The 26,823-nt window shown below is 33.7% G+C and overlaps 1 protein-coding gene across 1 annotated transcript in view; it reads left to right on the top strand.

Moving 5' to 3' along the window:
* AstA (allatostatin A) overlaps positions 1 to 25,263 on the top strand; it is a 333,422-nt gene extending 308,159 nt beyond the window's left edge. The window contains exon 2 of the mRNA XM_081738694.1: positions 22,289 to 25,263. Within this exon, the coding sequence (XP_081594820.1) occupies positions 22,289 to 23,487 (1,199 nt within the window). The 3' untranslated portion in view covers positions 23,488 to 25,263. The remainder of the gene's footprint in view (positions 1 to 22,288) is intronic.
* Positions 25,264 to 26,823: the final 1,560 nt, after the last annotated feature.

The raw sequence follows: 26,823 nt of genomic DNA, 5'->3' as shown, positions 1-26,823 counted from the left end.
ATGACCTCGGATAAAACTAGGATGCCCTTGAATCAGTGATGATCTTTCTACCCTTCTATCACTATGCTCCCAGATCGAATCATTAGTCAATATCTTAAATCTGCGCAGGTATTATAAACAAGAACACGAACGGTGAATAAAGTTTGCTACGGACAGAACAGAGAATTACACCTGAAAACTTCGATTTCGTCGAAGGGTATTTGCTGACATCTAATGGCCCCATGCTTAACTTCCAACATTCTACCTTTATTTCAATAGTAGGAAGTGGGATATGGAACACCACCGTTAAAATCACGGTTACCCGTGCAAATGTTAGTGGATTGACTTTATTAGCAAAGGGGGCGCAGCGACTCAGTGATAGAGCGTTCACCTCCGGTGCTTGGGGTCCCGGATTCGATCCCAGCTCGTGCCGTGTGAACTTTGTGGTGGAAAAAACACCGTACTCGTGGGTTTTCTCGGGGTTTTCCCGTTTCCTCCCACTTTCTGCATTCCACCATTTCACTCATCTCTCATCATCATCGTCTCCTTTAGACTAACCAGTATAACCGTGGAACGTAAAACTTAAAGATTTCATTTCATTACTTTACTTTATTAGCAAGTTTGGTACAGATAATCACTCTAGCTATCCATTGCTACAAACAGAACTAAAATATTCGATTGTGTTTTAACGATATTGTGGAGCGTCGACGTATGGATATAGTAGCATTACAATCTTGTAAGACATAATAGCATGATCCTTATAAAAGATTAAGAAATAATAACGCTTGTGAGATTTTGAATATATTGCTAAGAAATTATTCATGAAATGATTCGGACATACTATTGCACTGGAGAAACTAGAAAAGTGGGCGTTGTGTAAAAGCATGAGAAACCTTTGATATGTACTCTACCTGCCGATCTAGGGGCTAGCACGCAGACATTTCGTGCATTGCTCCGAGTACGATTCCCGGTGAAAGGTATTTAAATTTGAACTCATTGACGTGGTTTGAATTACACTTTAAACTGTAGGTCCATCTATCATGTAGCTCCAGTGCTGAAATAGAAGCAAAACTCTAAACAGACGCCAATTAATCATCCTTTGATATGTAGGTAAGCAGAAAATGGAAAAAGTATTTATGTGAAGACAAAAACCAATAAGAAAGTACAGTGGGACCGCGATAATTCGAAGCTGAAGGAAGTAGATAAAAATTATACTTATCTAGTTTTCGAGTAATCAAAGTTTGAGTTATCAAGGTGACCACAGCAAAATTTCGAGATACCGAGGTTCCTCGTTTCTCATGAAAAGTTACTATATAACCTCTGAAGCTCGAAGTTTTATTCATTCAACCTCTATAACTTGAAGTTCTGATTTATTTTTTTTAAAAAAGTAAATAACATGACTAGTAAAAATAAAATACTAGACATGACTAAAACACAATTACACTGCAGATGAGCAACGATGGCAGGACTAACAACAATGATAATTACGTAAAAGCATAGAACTATAGCTTCAAGTTACCGAGGTCACATGAAGAGAAATTCGACTTATAGTGGTAAACTGGGACTCGTAGTGGTTCGTAGATACGGAAGTTCGAGTTACCGAGAATTGCAAATGTAATTATGAAATCATTAAAATTTGACTTATCAAGGTTGTAATTTGTAAACGTTCGAGTTACAGAGGATATTTTAGCATTGAAAGTTATGGGGTGTTCAAGGGAATGTGAAAAGATTAGAGTTACCAAGATCCAAAAGTTGCAAAGAAATAAGATTACTCAAAATAAGAAAGATACCAGTTAGAACATGATTTCAGAATAAATTATATTCGGAAGAATGTGATGTTTAAGAGACCAAGTTATGTGTCTAAATGGAGAGATTGATAAAAGATTGATGGAATAGAAGCCTCTCTATTCCCAAAACAGACCAGGTAATAACAGATTAAAATTTATTAAATTAAATAAATAAACTCTAAAATTTAAGAAGTCACAAAACTAGCAATTGTATTGAACTGCAACTTGAATTTGAAAGTAAGAATATATGTATAACGATTATAATTTTGAATGCAAATGTTATGTAAAAAATGAAATGAAACGCAGATTCAGCCTCACTAATGACATCCTGCGAAAAATATCTCGTTAACTGTAGAAGTATTCGAAAATAATTAGTGGTTTCACTGCATACAGCACAAAATAAAAAGCAAAAAACTTACTTAACAACGCAACTAATTCCTTCCTGGAAATTTCACTAATGTCAAAAAACACTTCCCATGTTCATCTTCCTATTGATTAATTAGTTAAAGCTTGTTTCTTAAACTTTAAAAATGTATCTCTTTTTCTATATGCTTAGTTCCAAATTAATTAGTTTTTTTTGACATTTTGTTCAATATATGTCTTATATTTGTATACCGTTGTGTCTTTGTTTTCTCATTAATGTTGTTTCTTCGTATTTAATTTGCTTCAATTTCATATCTTTAATGTATATCTTACTTGGGTTTTATACTCATAAACACAATGAATATAATATTAAGTAGTGTCTAATTCTTCGAAAAGAAGTATCTTGCGTTTTTTACTCGACTCAGTTTTCTGTTTTCTTCTTCAACTGAAAGTATATTTAATTAGTTCAACTACGAGTTAATATTGTATATAGTATCTTGTTAACTTATTTTGCGTTGTGTATTATGTTATATATACTGTTTGGATTATAAGTCGGGCACAAAGTGACACGGAAAAAGAGCTCAAATTTTTGACGTTGTTTGATTAAACGAGAGAATCTTTTCTAACAGTGAAAATACTTGGTTCGTCAATAATTTGAGATTATTCTTACAAATTTGAATAAGAACAACCTCCAGATTCAAATACTATATATTCTGTGGCGTAATTAAGGACTTGAGAGAACTCTCGCAGACAGCTTGGAATGGGGTCCCTTCTCTACGTCCCACTTCACGATTTGGGGTCTCCTCATGGCTTGGGGCAACCTGCAATGCGGGGTCTGCTGGGCCCTTATTTACGCCCCTATATATACATGTATCAAAATGATGGCCCCTATTTGAAAAAATTATTCTGTGAAATATACATATGACATTCAAAGTTTAGTTTCCATTTTCTGCCGCTAAGAGTCAGCAGCGAGCATGAAATGAATTGTTGGTATTGACCGCAACATGCTACAAATAGTTTGGCAGGTGATAGACCATCCTCTTGATGAGTGCTATATTACGTAAGGTGCTCACGTAAAGCATTTTTATATATTTGAAGAGAATATTGCACTTTACCTTTCTTTGCATATGCGTCACAGTAGTATATGTTTATTAGATGTCAGAGAATAAATTTCTCAAATCGGATCCATCAATTTGACTTGCCCTTTATATTGGAAAGATATTCTTAACGATTAAGTACGTAATAGTATGTTAAGTTTCTACAGCAGAGTAAAGAAGTGTATATTAGGATGGAGCGACAAAAATCAAAAGTTGTCCAACCAAATAGCACCAGGTGTCAAAAGTTGTGTATTGACTAGTATAGCATTCATGATTTTTTCATAATTTTTATACTTCATCTGCATTCACCGCAAGGGCCTTAAAATTTTGCAATTTTTATAAAATTTATTTTTTTAAAAAATATTCAAATGTTTTCAAAGCTGCCCAATGAAATCGAACTAAGTGACAGAAGTTGACAGAAGTTGAATGACTAGATTGACTACACAATTCATGGTTTTAAAAATAATTTACATCTTCATTTCCCGCAAGGTCCTGAAATTTTGCAGTTTGTATGGTAAATTTTGAAATTCCACTTAAGAAATTGAAAAGTTTTAAAATCCACCAAATCACTACACACTTGCTTAAGAAAGAGTTGTATTGACTACTATAACACATATGGTTTTTAACTAATTTTTGCTTTATCTTTTTTTTTTGCATTTCACATATTTATTTACTTTTCTTCACGAAATGGATTGTAAATAAATTTACATGCAAGTTTAACAATCGAGCATTATTTTTTTTTTAGGTTACCTAGAATGTGTATATTTACCTTAAATTACAAAATATGATACAAATAATACAATCTAATGAAAACAAACCTGAATATTTTCTTTCGATTTTTTTTCTATTGTACTGACTGTTTCATATTAAAATTTTTCATCACCGATGCCACAATGATATTATGAAGATACAGAGCAAGAAATTACACATATGAAAAAATATAAGCTATTTATGCATTATGATCTTATGAATCCGTTAAATAATGGATATTCTATACATCAAATATTTTTCAAGAATGAGCCGCTAAAATGAATTATTTTTGAAAATTTATAAGGGAAAATTTATGTTTAATTAAGATAAAAGATTTCTTCTAACTTATGTGAAGGGAAGGAGCTTAAGATACTAATCGCATTACCTCTTTGTATAGCTAGACTAATGCGTTGTACTAAAAATTGTTGGCTTCTGGCGTCGCCTGATTTAGTAACCAAATTGGAACCCAGTTCTTTCAAAAAATTGTGAGCTTCTTTGCTGAAAACCCCCATAGTTTCAGTTGCAAAAGCAACGAAAAGATGCTCTTCTTTCAGTTTAGAATATTTGGAGTGTTTTCTCTTGCAGGCCACTTCAGCTGCACTACCTGCTTCGTTTTGTGTTGATGGCAAATAAGATGGTGCAAAGGTATCCACCCATGTGACATCCCATATCAACCGTTGACCCATTTTCCATGGAGTTAGGGTAATTCCATCTGGCCGCTTTCCATCTTCTCGAAACATTCCTGGTGGTTCCAAAATGCTTGGAAAATCAATGTTCGCCAGTGTTCGTTTTATTATGTTGTTCAATTCACCATGGCGTACTAATCTTCCTCCACTTTTAGTACAACTTAGTGCGTGTAACCCTTTTTCATCCATTCTGCTTTGGCACGTACAAGTAAATGTATGGCAGATATTTACCCCCAGACGCAAAGCTACACATATTTGAAAAACTTTGTTATCTAAAAAGGTTCCAATTGCTTTAGATGGCGTGGCTTGCAACCAAGCACCGGTCTCTTTTTTCTGTAAAGCTTTCATACGCACAGTGTCAATTATACTTTCAGGAATTACTTCATTATCTATTACTTCCTGTAATAATATTGCATCCCAACTTTTTTGTAATTCTTTTGTCTCAGGAATTTTACTGTTGTAGATCCCCTTCCAAATTTCCAAAGCCTCATCCATGTGATGTATATCCACGTTGTCAACTGAACTATTTAAAATATTGGAGACAAGTGGACGCACCCCATGGCAAGAGGAAAGGAAGGCTGGTAGGCTCAAGTCCGATGCTTTCCGTATGTTTAGACCTCCTAGGCGGACTGGAAGGCTTGCTTGTGTCCATTGGGTTTCGTTTAGGGAATAGTTGATTATTAGCTGTAATGCCTTTTTCAAATAATTATCTATCTGTAAAACTTTAGATGGTCTTTTCCATGTTGGAACAGTTCTTAAAAAGTATGTTAGCTTTGGAATGCCGAAGCAATTTTTGAGAAGAAAATAAGCTATGTGATTTGGTAAAGTTTTTAGTCTCTCAGTTATTACCTTGAAACTATTCATATGTTTCTCGAAATGGATATCATACCCTTCTTCGTGGAGCGGAGACCCTAATAACGATAATTCATCTGGTTGTAAAATACGTATGCCTGGCAACAGTTCTTTAAATTGGGTTTCTACGTCTGTGTCTATTTTACCAGATGTGTAATAGAGTTCACATTTCGATGGATTCACCTCTAGCCCAATTTTCTTAGATTCTGCAATTAAATGCTTCATGTCCTCTATGACTATATTCGGCGATCCTCCTAGGGTTCCATCATCCAGATAAAAGGCGTTCAATTCAGAACAAAGCGCTTGGACAATCGGATGAATAGCCAAACTAAACAACATTGGACCTGCAGGATCTCCCTGTTGGCATCCTACTTGCGATGAGATAGTTCTTTCTCCATAAAATAATAATGATGGATAAGCATAGCTTTGCCAAAAAAAAGGATACAAATGTGGCATAAAAGATTTCACTTCTTTTAGCATTGAATCTCTTTCCACCGAATTAAATGCATTTTTGTAATCAATTTTTAAGATTACTTTGTTTGCATTTTCATTTCTCTTTATGTATGTCCGTGTGGCATGTATAATAGCTTCATTACCTTTTTTAGTTGCAAACCCCAGTTGGTGTGGTTGTAAGTATTGAGAGCATTGGTTGTAAACGAGCGAAACAGCTATCTTGGATGCTAGTCGTCGAAAAACACATCCAACTGCTATAGGTCTGATTCCGCCATCCTTTTTTCGTAAAGCACACAAATTGGCTCCAAAAAGGTATTGCCACACGTCTTGATTAACGTTTCCATTTAAAATGGTGTTAACCAATTTCGTGATTTCGCCTAGTAGATTAGACGCTGATGCTCCTGTAGATTTAGAAATTAAGTCTTTCAAATGTTGAGGGGATAAGCCATCGATTCCAGAAGTGGAGCCACTCTTAAAATTATGGATTGCTCTTGATACCATGTCTTCATTTACAAGGAGAGAAGATGTCAAGCACTCTGGTTGCTCCGGCATTTCTAAAACTCTGGAAGGAGACGGATGTTTGTTTTGTAGACTAGCAAAAGTTTCCTCACTTGAAGGAGCCAGAGAATCGTCAGATATCAGTAATCTTAAGGCACCTCTTGTATCAAAATCAGCGATTTTGGCTGTAATCAGTTTAGATAAGTCGGGTTTGATCTTCTTACTTGAAGTTGCAGGACATTCTACTACAGAACACTCTCTTAGATTTTGTTTAATTATGTTAGTGACTGAGGATGTTGTTCGGTTTCTGGGGATTCGTAGATTATGGAAAGCAAATCTAAACAATTTCTTCCAAGAAGTTAAATCATTTTTGTTGTTACAATCACTAACTATAGAAGAAAGTTTGTCTGCTACAGCACCTCGGATGCCTCTTGGAATCCTTTTTATTACCCATATATTTGATTTTAATTTAGCCAACTCGTGCGTCAAGTCTTCCGTAATTGAGTGTTGTTCCTGTGTAGCGTGTTTTCTAGTCTTGTGTATGTTATATCCTTTCTTTGTAGGGAATTTTTTATCGCATTGAGAACAATACATTTCATTTTCGGATAAGATGGATAAATCTTGTGAACAGTTTGCATTTATCTTCATTGTTGGATTATTTAAACTTAGGCTTGATAGATAATGTTATTGTTGAAGAATTCGAATTATTTTTAAACTGACATGCAGTTTAACGAGTAATAACTGACACGCATTTTGCACAATGCAACAAAACACGAAAACAGCACAAAATGAACAAAATCCACTGTGTTCCCTCAATCACCCACACAGGGCAAAGCACTGCACGAAGAAGACAACTCCAGTTACACAAAAATCCAATGAATGACAAAAGGCAGGTGACACCAAACACCAAGCTCACTCCCAGTGCCGACCCGTGCCTGCAAATAATGAAATGTCCTCGGAGTTACCGGGGCATGTAGAATGTTAAATCCAAACACTTTCCTCAGCAATAAACCACACTTTTCCATTCAAAATGAAGTAAACTCACGGAGCGGCTCAAAAGCACGTCCGTATCGTTTAACAATAACAATAACAATTCTTATTACCTACACAGGCTTTATCTTATTACCTACACAGGCCTTAAAATTTTGGAATTTATAAAGTAAATCTCAAAATTCATTGAAGTCACTGACAATGATTAAGAGTTGTCAAATAATATCCTACTAGATTTCAGGCCTTGTGCGTGTCTAGTATAATTTTGATGATTTTTAAAAATATTTTTCCTTCATCTTCGTTACCCTCCAAGTTTCAAAATCCAGTTTCAGAGTAATATCTAAAAGTGTATTAAACATAATATTAAGATACACTATGTAAATTTAACAATTTTGCATTGAAATTATTTTTGATATGCAGCTCTTTGCTGTTTCCCAGAAGCACTCAAAACTACCACGAGGAGTTCCGCTCATCCTCGCATCCCATCCACCCTACCTTTGGACATTATCTCTTTAACTCGTTAGTTTGTATTAAGATTTGGTTTCGACTGTTGGCATAATTGTCCTTGCTCTGATAAATCTGTCTCGAGCTAAAACACCACACACTTCAGACAAAACTTCGGTAACAGTTTTAATGCACATCTCGACTGCTTGGATATGACATGTCAAGTAGAAAGCAGGAGGAAGGACAGAAGAACCTCCTGTTACACATATCTATAGATCCTCCTTCGACAAATGGCTCGTAAGGGGTGGCTCGGTTACTTCGCATTTCTGCCAGTTGATTAGGTCAATATAATACTGAGCACTAAAGTATATTGCTGGAATATTGAACTTGGGTAGAGGAGGTGTTTGGTTTGAGTTTTTGACCTTGCGTCAAGGATTCTACACATAACTAGTTCTGGAATATGCTTTCGATCATCGGCGAGCATATATACCACTAAATTCCCGTGATGCACGAAGAAACCATTGGTCCTATCTACAATGAGCTTCAGTTCAGTGCTTAAATACCGTGAAAAGGCTATAATTCGATATAAGTTCACAGAAGCATCCTTGATAGTATGGTTACATTTAATGTAAAACCACATCGGAGAATAGTTTCATGATGAATGTAATGAGGTCCTTTAAGTTCGAAGATGGGTCAGTAATGCTTATGTATCTTCTAAGCGCAATGTTAGCAGTAGTGATCCATCTTGTACGGGACTTCTTGATGCAAGATTTGGTGAACACTCACCAGCAGAGATTGCTTTGCAAATATCCCACACATATCTGATCTGTGATACGGTTTCTGACGTCTTTTTCTTTCATGGACGGCAAAGTTTCTTCATTCGCTTGAAAATTAACGATTGGTAAATTCTTAGAATTGGCTAAACTTTTTCCTATAGTTCCCGAGAATTGTTGAGGACCCACTGTTACGCCATATAAATGTTGTAGAATATGCTTTAGAATATACCATAAAAACTGCAAGATTTCAGGCCCTCGCGGGGAATAAAGATGCAAATTATTTTAAAATTCATGAATGGTGTAGACAACCCAGTCATTATGCAACTTTCGTCAACTAGTTCGATTTCATTGGAGCTTTAAAAAAAGTCAATATTTTCAAAAAATTCAAATTTTCATAAAACAATTCAAAATTTTAAGGCCCTTGGGGGTAATGAAGATGAAGTACAAAAATTATGAAAAAAAATCACGAATATTATACTAGTCAATACACAACTTTTGCCACCTAGCGTTATTTCATTGGACAACTTTTGATTTTTTTCGATCCACCCTAGTGTATATGAGAGGTTTTGTGTTCAAGATTAAATTGTGTGTAAGTAACGGTAATTAGGTTTTGGAAACTTAAATTCCATTTTAAAATAATATTGGTGCACAAAGTAAAGAAGCTACCGGTACCCTTAAAGAAAATGTCTATACCGCATTTCACATTTCATAGTATAGCGGATCGACTGCAACAATACCTTGACAGATTCGAGCATTAATATAATTTGTCCAGCTTTGCCAGTTGAAAAATGACACGAAGAGATTAAGCAGCTATGAATAGCCACTACTTAGTAATAATTATAAATCTCATTTCTAATATATATATATATCAGGGATGCTAATAGGCAACAAAATTTTACTCGCCCAAGAAAAAAGCTACTAGTCCACATCCCACAATAGAAATCATTTACTTACCTTTGGTATGATATTAAATACTCGCCCTCACCGATGAACCACTTGCTCCAGGCGAGTGGTTATTTGCATATATATATATATATATATATATATATATATATATATATATATATAATTCTTTCGATCAAACAGAAGCCTCATCAAACCATAACTAATTTCGTGCTAGAATTGAAGAAACAATCGACCTGTCGATAATACATATGTTGTTTAGATGAAAATCTCCATAATCAGTTTTAGGGTTACTGATGCATTTGTACGAAGAAAATTATTCAATACAAGGGACCTAACATTTCAAAAGTCAACGGAGTTTGCACAAACAATTACTAGTATGAAACAACAGCTATGCTTATACAAATCTGTCACCGACAGTGAAATAAATGTGGCACAACCTGTTAGAAAGAGTAGATAGTAAAAGACAATCGCTCAATACAACTTCACTCTCACCACGTGAAAAGCAATCGCACAGCCCAGCTTTATCACCGTCGCGAGCTTCACCAATAACAATTCGTTTCTGCATCATTTGTGGTATGCAACACAAGAACAGAACATGCCTAGAATTGTAAAGCATAGCGGGGGGAAGGAGAAGCAGCATTTGGTATAGAAACATTTTGCGTTTGTATGTTACACTCCAAGCAACTGAGTTTCTGCACCTTTTCCAACCAGTGATCTATTTTGATCTCCAATTTTCTTTCCTTTTATATCTTTTTATTTCTTTCTTTTCTATTGCATATCATAACTTTTTCCATTTGCTCTTGACCTCCGTGTTGAATTTTGAAGCACTTGTTGTTTTCCGTTTAGGATCGCCTTTAATATTTTCTCATTGTCTACCAACAGCGCGGCATTGTCCACAAATTAGGAAAACTACAGTAGAGACATCTTGCTCAGTGAGTAAAGCAATACTAGATTCATTGATTTAGCTATATATTTCTTTACCTTTCTGGTTCTTTACCTTTCCGAGGAAACATTTTTTATTCGATTATTTAGTTTCATGTTTCTGTGCTCAACTCTATTTCTTTACAGAGATTTGTACTTTGAATTTTTACACTGTCAAGCACTTAACAAATATATGTTGATAAGATTATTATTTATTATTTTTTTCTTTTTTCGTTCAATGTTTATTTTAAAGAATGTATAAAGTATTTAAAACTGTTGTCCAACATTTCTTTTCGTTTTTTTCTTCTATGAAGAACAAAGGTTTTCTAATCTTAGTAAGTAAAACCGTGTTAAATTACAGATACTGAAACCCAGTTCATTTCAGCTTCTTAATTAATCACGTAATATAAAGACAAGAAGACATTTACACAAGAATCTCATTTTAATTTGAGATCATCCAACAAACAAAGAGAACCTAGATTGATGATACCACGAAAAATACATATTTTTCCAACGGGTCATTATGAAGAACAAAACAACATTTCTAGAACCGAATTTGTAAACTTTCTCCGAAGGCTTTTTTCTTTTCTTTTTTTGTGAAACCGTATTTACCGGTTGAGAAATCGCTTTGAATAGGATATATTGATTACGAATTCAAAGAATGAATATGTTTTTCCTTTTCTTTTGTTTTTGTCTTCTTAATTAAATTTTAAAAGTCATTACTATTTATAACGTTCACCAGGGATGAGAAACTTTAAAATTATTTCCATAAAGCTGATTTTGAATTAATTTCATTCTTTGCAAAAATCACCAAAGAGTGTATTATACGTATCAAATATCATTACAGTTTTATTAATTTAGTTTATATATATATATATATATATATATATATATATATATATATATATATATATACTCTAATACAAATGAACATTGGGGCTACAATAGTTTATTAAGTATCTTTAAGATTAACCTTGATGGTGTAAAGGCAATTTGACGGAATGGTAGTACTATGGAAAGTTTATATAATTTTATATCAAATTACATTTACAAATGGTAACTGGAAAGTGAAGAGAACACTTCCGATAACACTAATAATTTGAAGGCTTGCACACTATTACTAGTTCATTACTCGGATGAAAATGCAATACTTTACGCTGAAGAAACAATGAATCAGATAGTATTACAGTAAAATCTGTTAATCCTCGCAGCAGCGTAACTTGGTCCCATTTTCAAGATTTCCGATAACAGACGTACTTTTGATCTGTGCGCACGTGCGTGACTTGGAACTCGGCTGTGTCTATATAACGTTATTCCTATGATATGAGTTATATATTTACATGATCTACATTTCTTAGAAACACTTTCAAAACATCTTTTACATCTCTATTACTCTGGAAGTCAGTTAACCTCAGAAAAAAGACTTGTATTGAAAGTAAATTTTCGAAAAATACCGCAAATTGTAGCACTGTTTATTGTCACCTGCTCGTTCTCTGTGAATATATGCTAGTTATCTAGATGTGGAGTTTAAAAGAAATTATGAGTTAATAGCAAAAGTGCAAGAACCAAACAGGACCCAACCTGCAACACCGTAGTATAATTTGTATTGTCTAACTTGAACAACTTCTGAGATTATACTTCCAGAAAACTCAAAATTTGTGACACGTACCAAACCTCCCCTTCCAGAATCTAAACTTTCTTTTAAAAAAAGGGGGTTTTATACACAATTAGATTTGGTGAAGATGCGTCTACACAAAGTTTGATGGTTTTAGGTGACTATTTTCTATGTGAATAGATGATTAAAAAACACACACAAACAGATATATAAATATGTTTTTTTTATATGTTAGTATAGATAAATGTTGTTTGTATTCGTCACGCATTCGAATGTCTTTCATTCTAGAGAGCTTATAGAAATGATGATCGCATTAATATTGCTAAGTATACTCGTATAAACATAGAAATAATATAACAGGAGCAGAAGCGTTGAAGCGTGTTTCTCTGCAGGTTGTTTCTTGAATTCAACATTTCTTTTTTAAGTTTTGAGAACAAGATTATTGAGGAATTAGATATTCCATTATTGCTATTAACCAAGTATATTATTTTTTATATTCTTTATTTACAGTTTATCATGATATGTCTATGAATTCTTATTAACTTGAAAATTTTTTAAACTACTTTGTCTTAATTTGAAACGATAGATGGGATAAGAACACCTCATAGTAAAATACGCTACTGAACAAGAGCAGGCATTGATTTGTTCCTATGCTTTGTGGTGAACAGTGATTAGCAGACTGAATACAACTGTTTCTAAATCTACAGCGGGGTCACTTTCAGTCTTTCGCTATCTGGAGGATTTAGACCAGCGTTTCCCAACCTTTTTCAACTTGCGGCACACTACAGGTGTAACTTGAATTCTCGCGGCACACTCAAGTAGATATTATTATTATTATTATTATTATTATTATTATTATTATTATTATTATTATTATTATTATTATTATTATTATTATTATTTGCAAATATAAAATACCGTGGTAATTTATTTCTGTGATTAATGATCTCACAGAGAAGAAAGCTCGATGACTGGTTTTCGGTAAATTATTATGCTTATTTTTCATTTTAATTTGAAAATAGAAAACAATTGCAATGAGATATAAGACTCAGGTTTTTAAAAATATGCTTTATTTTTTGAAAACTAGATCCAACCTTTCACTAAGAAGGAAGATCACTAAATATCGAACGAACAAGCAAATCTCTTTTACTTTTAAAACACATTTGTATGCATGTTGCATTTGTCGAAAAGATTGAATGATATTACGGAACAGTCTGCAACAATAAAGAAGCAATAATGATCATAACAATGATAGCAAATACTTTTTTCAACATTAAAAATGTACAGAAAGGTAACCGAGTATGAAAATTAAAATTGTAGTTTCATAGTAGAGGTTCATGGTAATGTGAAATACATACATCTTCCCCTATGTTTTCCAATTTGATTGCCATGAATTAATAATTTTATTTCGATTTCCTCGCGGCACACCAGCGGACCATTCGTGGCACACCAGTGTGCCGCGGCACACCGGTTGGGAAACGCTGATTTAGACAGTACGGATGTTTTAAGTACTTCTGGAACCGACTTCGTCAATCTCAAAGATGGAAGAGAAGGACAAAACATATCATATGCAGTAGTGCTTTCGTAGGTAATTAGCATATTGAAATTATATAATTTAAATCACAGTATGAGAATGGTAAATAGTATGCTTCACAAAATCACAATCTTCCTCGTAATAGGCCACTTATATATGCTCCTCAACCATTTATTTCTCTAATTCTAACCATTCTTATGTAACCTATCCGTCTCTTTTCCTATATTTAAATCTCTCTCTCTCTCACTCTCTCACTCTCTCTCTCTCTCTCTATCCCTCTCCTATTCTCTCTCTTTCTATCAATGTATCTTTTACAAACTAAAAAAGCCTGGGATCAAACCTCCGAGTCTTCAAACCAGATGAAAACTCTACACCTATGAGTCATCATGACTCCCTATAGGTTTGCTGTTAGTAGACTCCCGATATTTGGGCACTTCAAACAGTAAAGAGAGACATACAACAGGTAAAATAATTTGTTCTGAAAATTTTGATTTCCAAGATGCTCCGCGGTGTGGGCGACCAATCACAGAAAAAGTAGATGATATTCTTGCAACAGTTGAACATGATCGAGATTAAACAATTGCAACATCGGCAACGATATAATAATCCACCACCAGTGTTATGTGTAAATCATTTGGAGAAAGCTGCCTAAAAATGATTCTTACACTTATTCGCTGTATGTAACCAAATTTATTGTATATAATCCAGATTAGTAGGTTGAATTTCTGGTTGCAGCATATTTTAGGATAAATTTTCTCATTAAGCATTGCAGGAGTTATGTGATATTTTTAAAAAACGTAACTAATTAACTACCATTTCTTAAACAATATTTTATATGTATAAACCTTTCTTGGAAGCTGCTTATACAAACGTAAAAACCGCGTGGAAATATGACCAAGAATTCATGATATAATCGCATATATCCCTACAAAGATCCATATACTTACATATAATACAAGTCAAACTGAAAATCTCCTTTTGCTGCAGTCGGTTAAAAACTTCCTGTAATCGAGACGAGACATAAAACGAACTAGTAAAGAGCTAGAAGTCTTTCTTCTGTAATTACGGAGAAGGAGGTTAGGAGTAAAAACAGACCTCATTGGTGCATCAATTTATGTAGCAACCGAGCAAGGAGTATGGAGAGACAGCTCATAGTCAATAAGTTTATATGAAAAAAAAAACCGGCATGAATGCTGTACCGTACGTCAAGACAGTGACATAACATGACAGGTTGGAGCCTTTGAAAGCAGAAGATTTAGTATTACCTGCCGAACGTCATGGGAACAAAGTACCGTAGAATAGATATTTACTGTTTCATTTGAAAGTTTTATTATAACAGTTTTTTAAATAATCATTGTTATTTTACAATTCTTATGTAATTACTTATGGTTATATCTAATATATGTATATGTAACAATAATTCTATCAATTAAATATGTGTGAAAAAAAAACTTATTTCTTGTCTCATGGGCAAAACTATATATTAATCTCCTGCAAGGAATCGAAACCTGACTTCCAGTTCTATGTGCCACGCTATACAAAACCAACAGGAAGCTCGACTGAGTTTTTAGTATATTGAGATATTCACATATACTTTGAAGAAGACAGATTTTCACACAGTTACCTAATAGTAATAACAATATTGTCCCCTACTATTGAAACGAAATAACAACAAATTGTAGTAAAATGTGCATTCGAGAATCATAAATATCCGTAAAAGAAAGAAAAATAAATAAATAAAAAAAGAATATGCAGAGATTACACATATATACATACATATACAGGATGTTATGTATGTATACCGAATACTGAAATATACCGAAAAACTGTAAAGCTAAATTTCAGCAGCCCTATTTTGAATTCCAGAAACTGTTATTGGTGGTCCTTACGTCAGAGTTTTGTAGGCGGTTTATGAACTAAAATAATGTTATGCAAATTTATAATAAAATATTTTTAGGTTCGTAAATAAGAGGAACCTGTGCTAATTTGCTCTTGCTGTTAGGTAAAAACAGGTGTTCTACAATTTTCATTAAAGACAGGACGAAAAAATGTAAGATCTTTCAGTCTTTCAGATATGTAAGAACCAGTGGTATACATAGCATTTATATATAGCATTTATATAGCATTATAAATGCTATATATAGCATTATATATACCAGTGCTATATATAGCATTCATATGAAAACCAGCAAGTGGCCTAGAAGGGGTCGCTTGCAATCTAACGGCCTCACAGCCTTAATTCTCAAGTATAAGTGGGTGTGGTTTCTTAAATATGCCCTATATTAAAGGAAAAAATAGCTCTTTCTTATTTTAAAAAAAAATAAAGATAATAAGATTCCTTCTTTAATACACGCTTCATGAAACATTACAGGAAATGTAAAATGCATGTACTGTTCTATAAGAATGGTATCGAAATTCTATAAGCAAAATCCTGTTACAACAGTTTTCTTGTTAAAATGTCAGTACGGAATCTTTCTTTCTTCATTTTGTTGATCCATTTTCTTTACATCTAGGAACATGTTTTGCGGAGGTGGTGGGTGTAAGAGGGAAAAGAAAACACAAAAAGCAAGCAATAAGAAAACGAAAACATAGGGAGAAGAGATTGAAGAAGACGGGGAATAGGACATAGATGGACAAAGAACATAGTGATGCTTTCGAGGGATTTGGGGAGTGCATTTTTAGTCGAGAGAACGTGATGTTGGGATTTAGGATTGGGAAGGGGATACTATGTGATCAACTGCCCTTTCCCGTGGGAGCAAAAGTCGATGTGTGGTAAAAGAGGAAAAAGCTTCTGGATGTAAAAAAAAAAAGAAAGAAAAGAAAAAAACTGAATTTCAGAACCAGAATTTCAAAACTTCCACAATTATTTAATTTATAAGTGAATTTCGATGTTCACTTTAGCAAAACGAGATGTTTTTAAAATGTAGTAACATATTACAAATTATTAAAAACAATTAGTTTAGACTTTGTGTTATATAAAGTGAAACAACACAAAGTTGTTTGTTATGTAAATTTATATTTTTAATTTGCAACCTTTTGAACTATAAATTCTGATTGTAATTTTTCTCAACTTGATGGAAAAGTCACTTATATAAGACACGTCAAATCAGTGATACTATATTGTGAGACAAAATAGTGCTGTTTCATGAAATCAAGTTTTTCGTTGAGATATACAGGTATATTAGAATTAAGTAAATCCCTTAAGAAAGAGGGACCTGTGTCATTATCCATACTGTCTTCCAATTCTGTCTAATTTTCAATCTATTTAATGGCCCACCAGTATTTTCTAATACTTTTGATTTAATTTTATCTTTAGACATAACGGAACATTCTGTTCTACATAATTTTCACGAAAAGAGATATTTAGATTTGGGAAAATTATATTAGTACGTAATTCCTTTCCTCATACTTGAAGTTGCTTTAAACCTGTGACATGTGTTGTTCCTAGTCTGATGACAGCTGCCGCCAGCTGGGCTTTATGGTTTACAAACACCAAGTACATTGGTTTCATCGGAATTTTCCTGGCATCGCCTACTTTCGTCTCCACCATTAACAACCATCTCATCATCACCATTTGTCTTATCCTTGGTGCATAATCGTTGGGTATTAAAAACGAGGGGAAAGAAAGAAATTGCTTTAAGAGTTTATTTTTGTACACAATTTCAGATACTTTGAAATTAAATTAGCATCATGGTTATCATTTTACTGCGAGCATATGTATGGGGTGTTCGCTGGTAGTATACTAGTAACTCGACGTATAGGGGTAGAATAGGGTTTACTTAGTAGTAGTTCGATCCCAGTCAGTGTTGAGATTTATTTTTTATGTTCTCATCTGATTTCAATACAGCTTATGGGTTTATGATACTCTGTAAAATGTGTCCCATTGAAAAATTAAGGGGTAAAGATATCTGGAGCAAGGTTTTTCTTGCATCATTTCCTGCACATATTGAAGTCGACGATATATGAAGCATTAACTTCATGCTACTTATGGGAATTATAACCTGTTCTGAATAGAGTAGAATGCATTTAGATAATTTAGGTATTATAAATAATAATAGTAATTAGAAAAATTATCGTAACTTTTCCTCCATCAATATCCCGGTAGGTAATATTGAGATGAAAGAAGCCGTATGACACTGAGACCGAATGTATGACCAAGAAGGTTAAACGTCAATATGTGGTCAGTACAAGTTATTTTTTCTTGGTTCTACATAGAAAATTATAAATGCACAATAACTAATTATACAGCATGCGGCAAAAAAAAAAACAGTAAGAAATTCGCGTACGAGTGGCGCTCAGATGCAATGTGGTATGAGCTGTGAGTGCCACATGTGTGCTCAGTTGTGTGTGGATTTGCGTAGTGTGCAGTTGGTGCGAAGATAATATGGCTTACTACAGAGGAGAAGGTACTTACTGTTGAGCAATGTTTTCGCTCATACGGTGTGGAGCAGCGTCTCACTGCAGGAGATTAGCGTGAACGTCTACTGTATTTCTCTGGAGTGTTAGCTATGGCATATGAAGATGAAGATATAATCAGTAACATATAGTTAAGTGACGAAAAGCCATGTGTACTTTGATCTCCACTTCAATCGACAGTTGAGTATTGTCTCTGTCTTGCATGATTTGTGCGGCTTTCACCGTACGAAAAAAATCTGTCGTTATAACAACAACGGATACAGGAAGACGAAGCTATTGTCCAAACTGCAAGTGAGTAACTTACCCTTCGGCTCACAAGAGTTTGGACATCACTTGATTTCCTGTGGAACGGATTTTCCATATCCTCCCCACTCCCCTCATCTCATGACTCTAGATGCCTCCATTCGGGGTTTACTGAAGGAAGCAATTTTCCGAACATATAACTTCCTAACACTATACCGGAGTTAAGAGAAAAGATTCGGTCATTTGCTTTGTCATTCCACCAAACCGTGTTCACTAACATGTTCATCGATCTACAGGACCGCTATGAAGAATATGTGCGACATAATGTTCAACATTTTGAACACATGTTGTATAGGAATGATTCCTTGTAAATTTACAATGTGTGTTGAGTAACATTTATTTGACATCCATTTGCTAACCTTTCTTATGTTTCATTATGTTGTACAATAAATAAATAAATGTCAACAATCTGATTTCAGTACCTTTAGTTTTGCCGCATACTGTAGTATATTACCATTTTTTCTATGTTTCTAAATGTTGAAACTGACCAAGATTGTCTTCTTACACTTCCGGTTTAAACATTGGGTTGATGAAGATGACGAAATCTATTCTTGGGGCACTGAATTGATAGCAATAGACCGCTTCTCGATGTCTTACCGTTTTGCTCTTATGCCTGTTGACAGACAGACGGACGCACATAGCCATTCTTAAAGACTTCCGAAACTTATGCAGAGCATAATTTGAAAACAATGAAATAACAATAATAATAACAACTACATTATTATCAGAAACATAAAGGCTTCATTTGGTGTTGCAAAGAGTAATTCCAGCAATTCCGAGAGAGATTCATATAATGAATAGTATAATAATTATAATTAGTGCACTAGTTTCTATGATAAGTCGTATATTTCTATTTTTGCATCTTTTTGCATACTTCTTTAGTCAAATATAGGCCTATACATATTTTCGTTTCTTGTGAAGACAAATGAACAATTTTTGCCTATCATATAAAATCATATTTCTACATTATATTAGCTTAAGGTTATATTTGAGCACAGGGTGATATAAATGCATAATTTTGATCATACTTCAGGGAAGTTTCGTTTATTCCTTAAAAATATATTTGCCATCATTAGCAACGAGGTTATTTGGAATGTTCTTACAAATACAGGATGGTCTGGAAGTTAGCGTAACCCCCCTTTAGTTTCAACAGTATAGTGTTAGTTATTGTAGAGTGTCTGTGCAGTCTTAAGAGTCATAAACATCGGTATGATCACCATCCATGTCGTAATACAACTGAATTGTGCGCCAATTTCTCGAAGATGTTTTGCGAAGATACTCCGGAGTCACGTGTGTGAAGGCATGTTCCACAGGTGCTCGTAATTCCTGCGTTGTATGATACCGAGTGTTTCTTACTTGTTGCTTTATGAAACCCCAGAAAGCATTGTCTGGTGTCGACATATTTGGACTTCTTAGAGGGCAAACAACAACTAATCTTTATTCAATACAATATGGACTTTGATCACACATTGTTGATTACTCGGACTTCACTGCAAATAATTGTTACCACTCAGAAAACAGCAGAAAACAAATAAACACGAATAGGAATGTTGCCAGACAATGCCAAACAATACTAGCAGACAATACCAAGCAACGTTACCAAACAATGCCAAGCAATATTACCAAAGAAATGTGGGTAAAACCTAAAACCATCAGAAAACACCAATTAGGAGTACCCCCACTTCTGGACCACATTGTACTTGACCTTGTATAACGGGATTTAAAAGAACACTACATATTGTGGAGGATAAAAAATTCTTGACTTAGTATAGCATGAACCACATTAAAACGATAAATCATAACTACATATTTTGAATTTTTCTTTTGTCTTCTATGCAGTGATAATTAAAGTCAAGTTTCTTTGTTACATATTAAGTACTGTATGAAACAGGAACGGATTCAGGGGTGGGCGATAGGGGCGATTGCTCCCAGAAAAGGAAATTTTCTTATTTTATATATAAATAGATCCCATCCCAGTATTTTGAGCTGTTAAAAGTAGCTCTAAGTAGCAGTATTAAAACCCACCGTCCCCCCAGAAGTCCGTCTAGGACCCATCACTGGTGTGAAATGAAAATGAAATGAAACCTTTGAGTTTAACGTTCCACGATTATGCTGCTAAGGGAAACGATTATTAAAGCAGGTGAATAATAATGGAAGAATTGGTAGAATGAGGAAGTGAGAGGAAATAGGAATATCACGAGAAAACCGACGAACACGATATTGTCTTCCACAAACTAACTTTTCTGAGAATGGGATCAGGGATCCTCTTCAGGGAGCAGTGTGAGATAAGTGCTCTACCACTTAGCAACCGTTCATCCTTTGAGTACGGTATGGTGTCACGTAAATTTTAACTGTAATTAGGCTATATGTACATTATATTTTACATTTTGCGGGTTCGATAAGACTACGCCATTGGAGTATTAGTCAAGAAATTTGTTGTAATTTTACGATGTCATTGTACAGGATCCGAAAGAACTCTTTTATTTGAGAAGTTAGTAAATTAAATACCAAAGAAGATACGGGATTTATTTATTTAGTTAGTTAGTTATTTCCGGAAGTGCGCAAAATTCCGCTTCAAATTAATGTAAATCCATCGCTCAAGTGATGGTGTTAAATACTGATACAACTGCAGCTCGCTGGAGATGCAAAATGCACATTACGTTGCTACTGACAGACCCTTATTTTTTTAAAACTCATCAACAAAGACACGATCATCTTCCTCCCACATCATGTCGCATACTGAAAACGGTACTTTCAAGACAGTTCAACGATATGGTCATCATCACTGTCTGTACACGCTATCCAAAGGAACCATCACAAATCGGGGAAACTTGGTGGTGTTCTTTCTATCAGTAATGAAAGTCATCACTTCAGTGATCTTTTGTTTAAAACACGTTCATTAAAATGGCAACCTTCGTACTTTCGAGATGTAATAATTGGTGTGTATTTTTAGATTAGAATTTATTACTTTCCCAAATAATGGAGTTCCTGAGCATCCTGTATTTATTGAGGAAAGCCTATATCATTTGATCTCCGAATTTCTATTCGTAAAATCGGCAATTTATAGTATATTTTTGTCAGAGTTGTGATCTTAGATACAACTTATAATTTTACTCAGCATCAATTCCAATTTTACGTGGTGAACTCCCTAATCTTTGCAAGTTTAGAAAGGAATCATGTTTCTGATATAAGTTCGTTCTTAAGTTCATATCTCTTAATCAAAAAAGAATAATTTTTCTCACTCCTCATTACTGAAGAAAAACGCTTCCTGACATATTTTGAACATTCGTGTTTTATACACCTTAACTACAATGCAGGAATATTATTAAAATGAAATGAAATCTTTGAGTTTAACGTCCCACGATTATGCCTGTTAGGCTAAGGTAGACTATGATCAAAGCAAGTGAATAATGATGGAAAAATTAGTGAAGAAAGCCTACATTTCTCTCTCTGAATACAAACATCTTCATGTTTATAACTTTGGCTTTGGTATTCACATTTTTCTCGTATAGATGATCGAAGTATTCCACTTCTGGGTAAATTATGTCATTTACAGTGATTATATACATTATCTGCATTGAAGTTTCCAGAAACATTACAAACGTTGCAACTTTAATTTTAGTTTTCTACAGATATTGACACCACATTTTCTAACAATTAAGAGAAGAAATAGATATATGAGTCCTACTACTACAAACATATATTATACTGATTAAAATATCTAATTTGTTTTCTTTGGTAATGTCCAGTGAACTGCCTTACGGAACTTTATGAATTTCATACATGTGTATAGTTGTGAATTGTTTTCCATATTGAATATGATATTTAGTAACTAATCTGAAAACATTATTAATATGTGAAAAACGTATCCTATACATAACGTATATTCACAATGTTGTCTTATTTTTCTCTTTTCAGACAATATGTCTTCGTTCAAATGTTGGATCTTCGTTTTCGTTGTTTTCATCCTCTCTGTTATGGCAGAAGACTTAGAAACTTCTGGAGCATCCAGGGAAGTACCAGTTGACGACATAGATGAAGCAACACTAGATCTCTACAAACGATTGTATAATTTTGGTCTTGGGAAGAGAGCCTACACTTCTCTCTCTGAATACAAACGTCTTCCTGTTTATAACTTTGGCCTTGGTAAACGTTCTCCTGGTTTGTACAGTTTTGGACTTGGCAAACGATCTCCACCGAGTAACCTTTATTCATTTGGCTTAGGGAAACGCGTCAGACCGAGTGAAATGTATAGTTTTGGACTTGGTAAGAGATCTTGGTCATACGAAGATGACTATCCAGAGGAAGAAAACAATCAAGAGGAATATGATGATGATACTGAGGAGGAGAAAAGGAACAACCGACTCTATTCTTTTGGGCTTGGTAAACGTGCTCGGTCTTTTAACTTCGGCCTTGGAAAACGTGATATGCAACGTTTGTACGGTTTTGGACTCGGTAAAAAATCAGGAATGTATGATTTTGGCCTTGGTAAACGCGGAATGCGTGATTATGCCTTCGGACTTGGTAAACGTCCTGTTCCAAGATTGTCTAACAGTAGATTCAACTTTGGACTTGGTAAGAGAGATCCAGGTTACAGCGACGGTGATCAATTTGACCAGGACGAAGAATATTGGCAAGATGAAGCCGACAAACGAGGTGAACACCGCTTTGCTTTTGGGCTTGGTAAGAGAGAAGTTGCACCACAAGATATTGCAGCATTGAAGGAAGAACTGGACAAAGATAAATCAAAGAATAATGATGAACACGAACACGGATCAGCTAACAAGTCTTCACAAACAGTTAGTGAGAACTCCACAGGAGCAGACAAAGGATCTCAAAACATAAATCGCGTTGATATGCAAGATAAAGATGGCAGCGCTGCAAATTCGTATCATCTCGTTAAACGTGAGGAAGAAGCTAGCAACTACTGGGTTGATGATGCTGAAGATATTGAGAAACGCAATCCACGCTACAAGTTTATAGGTCTTGGAAAGAAGACTCTAGGATATGAAATTCGTAGGCCGGGAAGAAGGATGTATAATTTCGGCCTAGGAAAAAGAATTCCGATGTATGACTTTGGTGTTGGTAAAAGAGCTGATATTTCAGCAGATCATTAATTCCCAATTTCTAACCGCTTTAAAGATTTCTTTATAACATTTAACAATGTGAAATGCAAGACATACTGCACAAAATCAACCTGAAGTGCAAGACTTAATTTGTTTACAAGTACATGAAGTTGAAATAATTGAAAAACATATGTGTAATTTTCAAATTAAAAATCTTTAACAATACAAACAATACAGCACAATTTGCTATGAAGAATTATATTAATATTGAAGGTTCTAATTTATTTCAAAGAGAGAAACATAATGCCCTGAGAAACATATCATTACTTGTATATTGAGTGTTCAAAAGAGGTAAACGTGTCCTAAGCAGCAGCTAATTAATGTTACATTGTTATACATGTCATGTATTTTAAGTTTAATTTGTAATTTCTGATATTTATAATTAACAACTAACTATACAATACTCTTTCTATCTGATATGCATGTTTTTAATTTAAAATTGTAATATGGTGAAATCATTATCATAAATGAGATTTTGATTTTATAAAATAGTTGGAAACATTTCTCATATTGCGATTTTAAGTTGAAGTAAACCTATTATTACAAATTCCATTTTTTTTATAAATTATTTGAAACACAATATGATATATCATGCACTATTAATCAAAAATAAGGAATGGAATTTATGAAAATGTATGAGAAAAGTATAGTTGAAACCACATGTTTCTTTAGTAAGTTGACATAATAAGAAGGATATTCAGCAATCTGATATTTCTGTATGGATGCTGATATCAGTTTCACTTTCAAATTCTAATTTTAAAAATTAAAAACCATGTCCTAAATCTACAATCCGTTTTGTTGCACATTTGGAGCAATTTATTATCATTTCTCAACTTCTTGATTTTTTACCATAGCTTGATTTGTGCAAGTATTAAATTTCCATGTACTTACGTATTTCTACTACAGTGTTGATTTCAATGTAAAGTCTGCGACAAAAGAAAGTAGTGTATTCTATGAAATATATAATGTACTTAAAATATACTATTTTCCTTTGTCTATGGCTGCACAATATAATGTCTATATTTTTATAAATTTCAGATGACTTTGCATGCATTACACTAACGAATCCACTGCCATAATTTGTTAAGTTCAATACTTCATTTTCTGCAATGGATTCAAAAATATGGGGTAATTATTTTGTATTTTTATAATTTTTCCTCTTTTAGTTTGAATTCTAGTTATATAATTGATGAAAATACGAACTTCATCACAAATCTCTTTTCATAGTTTAACATCTTTCTATCATTTGAAAATATACGTTTCATAGCATCTTAATGCGCAGTGCAATACGACTTTTGCGAATAAGTTTCTACACAATTACTATAAAATTTGAACATATTTTTAATGTAACGATTTAATATAATCAAATCTGATCTGTTATATGTATGTCACTTTTATAATTTAATTTATTTTTAAATGTGTACTGACTTTTTACAAGATTTTGAAATACTATATTTTGTATATAAATAACCTAATGCAGTCTTGAGTACAATACACATAAAAGACATAATTGTGAGTCATGATGAACCACTAAGGTATGGGAAAGTATTTCAGTACAGAAAAGCATTTCACATATTTGAGAAGTAATCCGGCCAATGATAATAATAATAACATATTTCAAAATAAATCAAATCTATAAGAATGTTAACCTCCTTTCTGAAATCTTGAAACATTAATTACTTTATCTGGTATTTTGTTAAGTTGATAAGTTTCAAAAAATATGAATGAAACATAATAAAAATAAATTATTATTTTTCTTAAAATGCACTCTGATGCTTATTTCCTTTCCAAACCTGTACATCCTAAATCACCATCAAAGTCTCAGAAATTTAGAAAATTTCTTCAGTTCTTTAATGAAACTTGCTTGTTAGATTACAAGCTGCAAGTTACAATCTAACTAGTACTACCTTCAAAATATTCTCAGCAACGGAGTACAATTAAATTTACTCTTCACTGACTATCCACAGCATTAAAGGAATAAAATACGTATATATAGAGGACCGCAAGATTGCTGTGGCTACTTCAGACATTATGTTACATCATTTTGTATCTTGAGATACATTTGGATTGTAAGCTATTATGTATTAACCATTCATCACTTCTCTGTGGAGATAAATATTTGGAAACTGATTCCAAGTTTGATTAAACATAAACAACATAATTTTCCAACTATGACATTTTTAGAATATCTGTACAAAGAAGGTTTATCCAGTCGAGAGTGGACGAATAAGTTCTTTATGAATTATATACTATGTCAACTCAACGAGTGAGACAACTAATTGTCTTAAAAAAGAAATGTTTCAACATAATGTCCTACAATTATGCCCTTGTAATAAGGGAGAAGGATGATTAAGGGAAGTGAATGCCGATGAAAAAATTGATGGAAAAAAATGTGAAAGGAAACGGGATTACCTCTGGAAAACTCACGGATACAATGTTCTCCAGTACAAACCTATTGGGCGGGGATCGACCCAAGGACCCCAAGTACTGGAGGTAAGCCCTCTACCACTGAACTACCGTATCCCTCAACAGCTAATTGCATATAAAATTAAACATCAAAAACACAAATGTTGAAATTTTCTTCTTGAATCAAAGCATTCATTTCATAGTCTAACATATTATCAATAAATCTCAATACTTAGATAGCGACATCTGTAACACACAATGAAAATAATACTGCCATTATTGGTATATTTCTATTGTTCGTTAGATCATAATAAACTGTAACAACATCTAAGAAATGATGCCAATTAATCCGCTATAATAAAGCAAAATACTTTCTGCATTACTTATGGTAATTTAGTATTTTCTTTTAAAATTCAACAACAAGAAAAAGAAACAATATTTTATTCTTAATCCGGTTAATAAAAGGTAAGAAAGGGTCTGCAGAGGACATGGTCAGAAACAGAATATTTTACTTCAGAGCTGAGTTTGTAGTAGTTAGGAGGTAACCCATACTATAAACCCCCCGACTTATGAGGTGAAACTTGATGTAACGGAGCAAGGGCAAAGTCATTTCTTTGGCTCTCTCACTTATATTTCGAAAACAGTGTGTTCTAGCGAAAAAGTTAACATATGAAAAATGAAAATTTATAAATTTTCTGCAACTTTGTTTCTATTTATTATTTCTATTTCCAATAGTTTTCGAAATATGTCAGAGAAAATCACATTTTTTGAACATCGTTCTCCTTCCTCATGTTTTTCGACAGATGTTCCCTTCTAGCACCTCAATTTTAAGTTATGCTGCTAAATTCCCAGACAAGAAGTTGTTGAGCTTTGAAGTGTCTTTAAAACGAACTATTATATATTTTATCTTGAAGGGATCGA

Source organism: Thermobia domestica, chromosome 14 (genome assembly GCF_964235325.1).
Source record: "Thermobia domestica chromosome 14, izTheDome1.hap1.1, whole genome shotgun sequence".
Classification (NCBI taxonomy): Eukaryota; Metazoa; Arthropoda; class Insecta; order Zygentoma; family Lepismatidae; genus Thermobia; species Thermobia domestica.
This window is presented reverse-complemented; position numbering and strand designations above follow the sequence as displayed.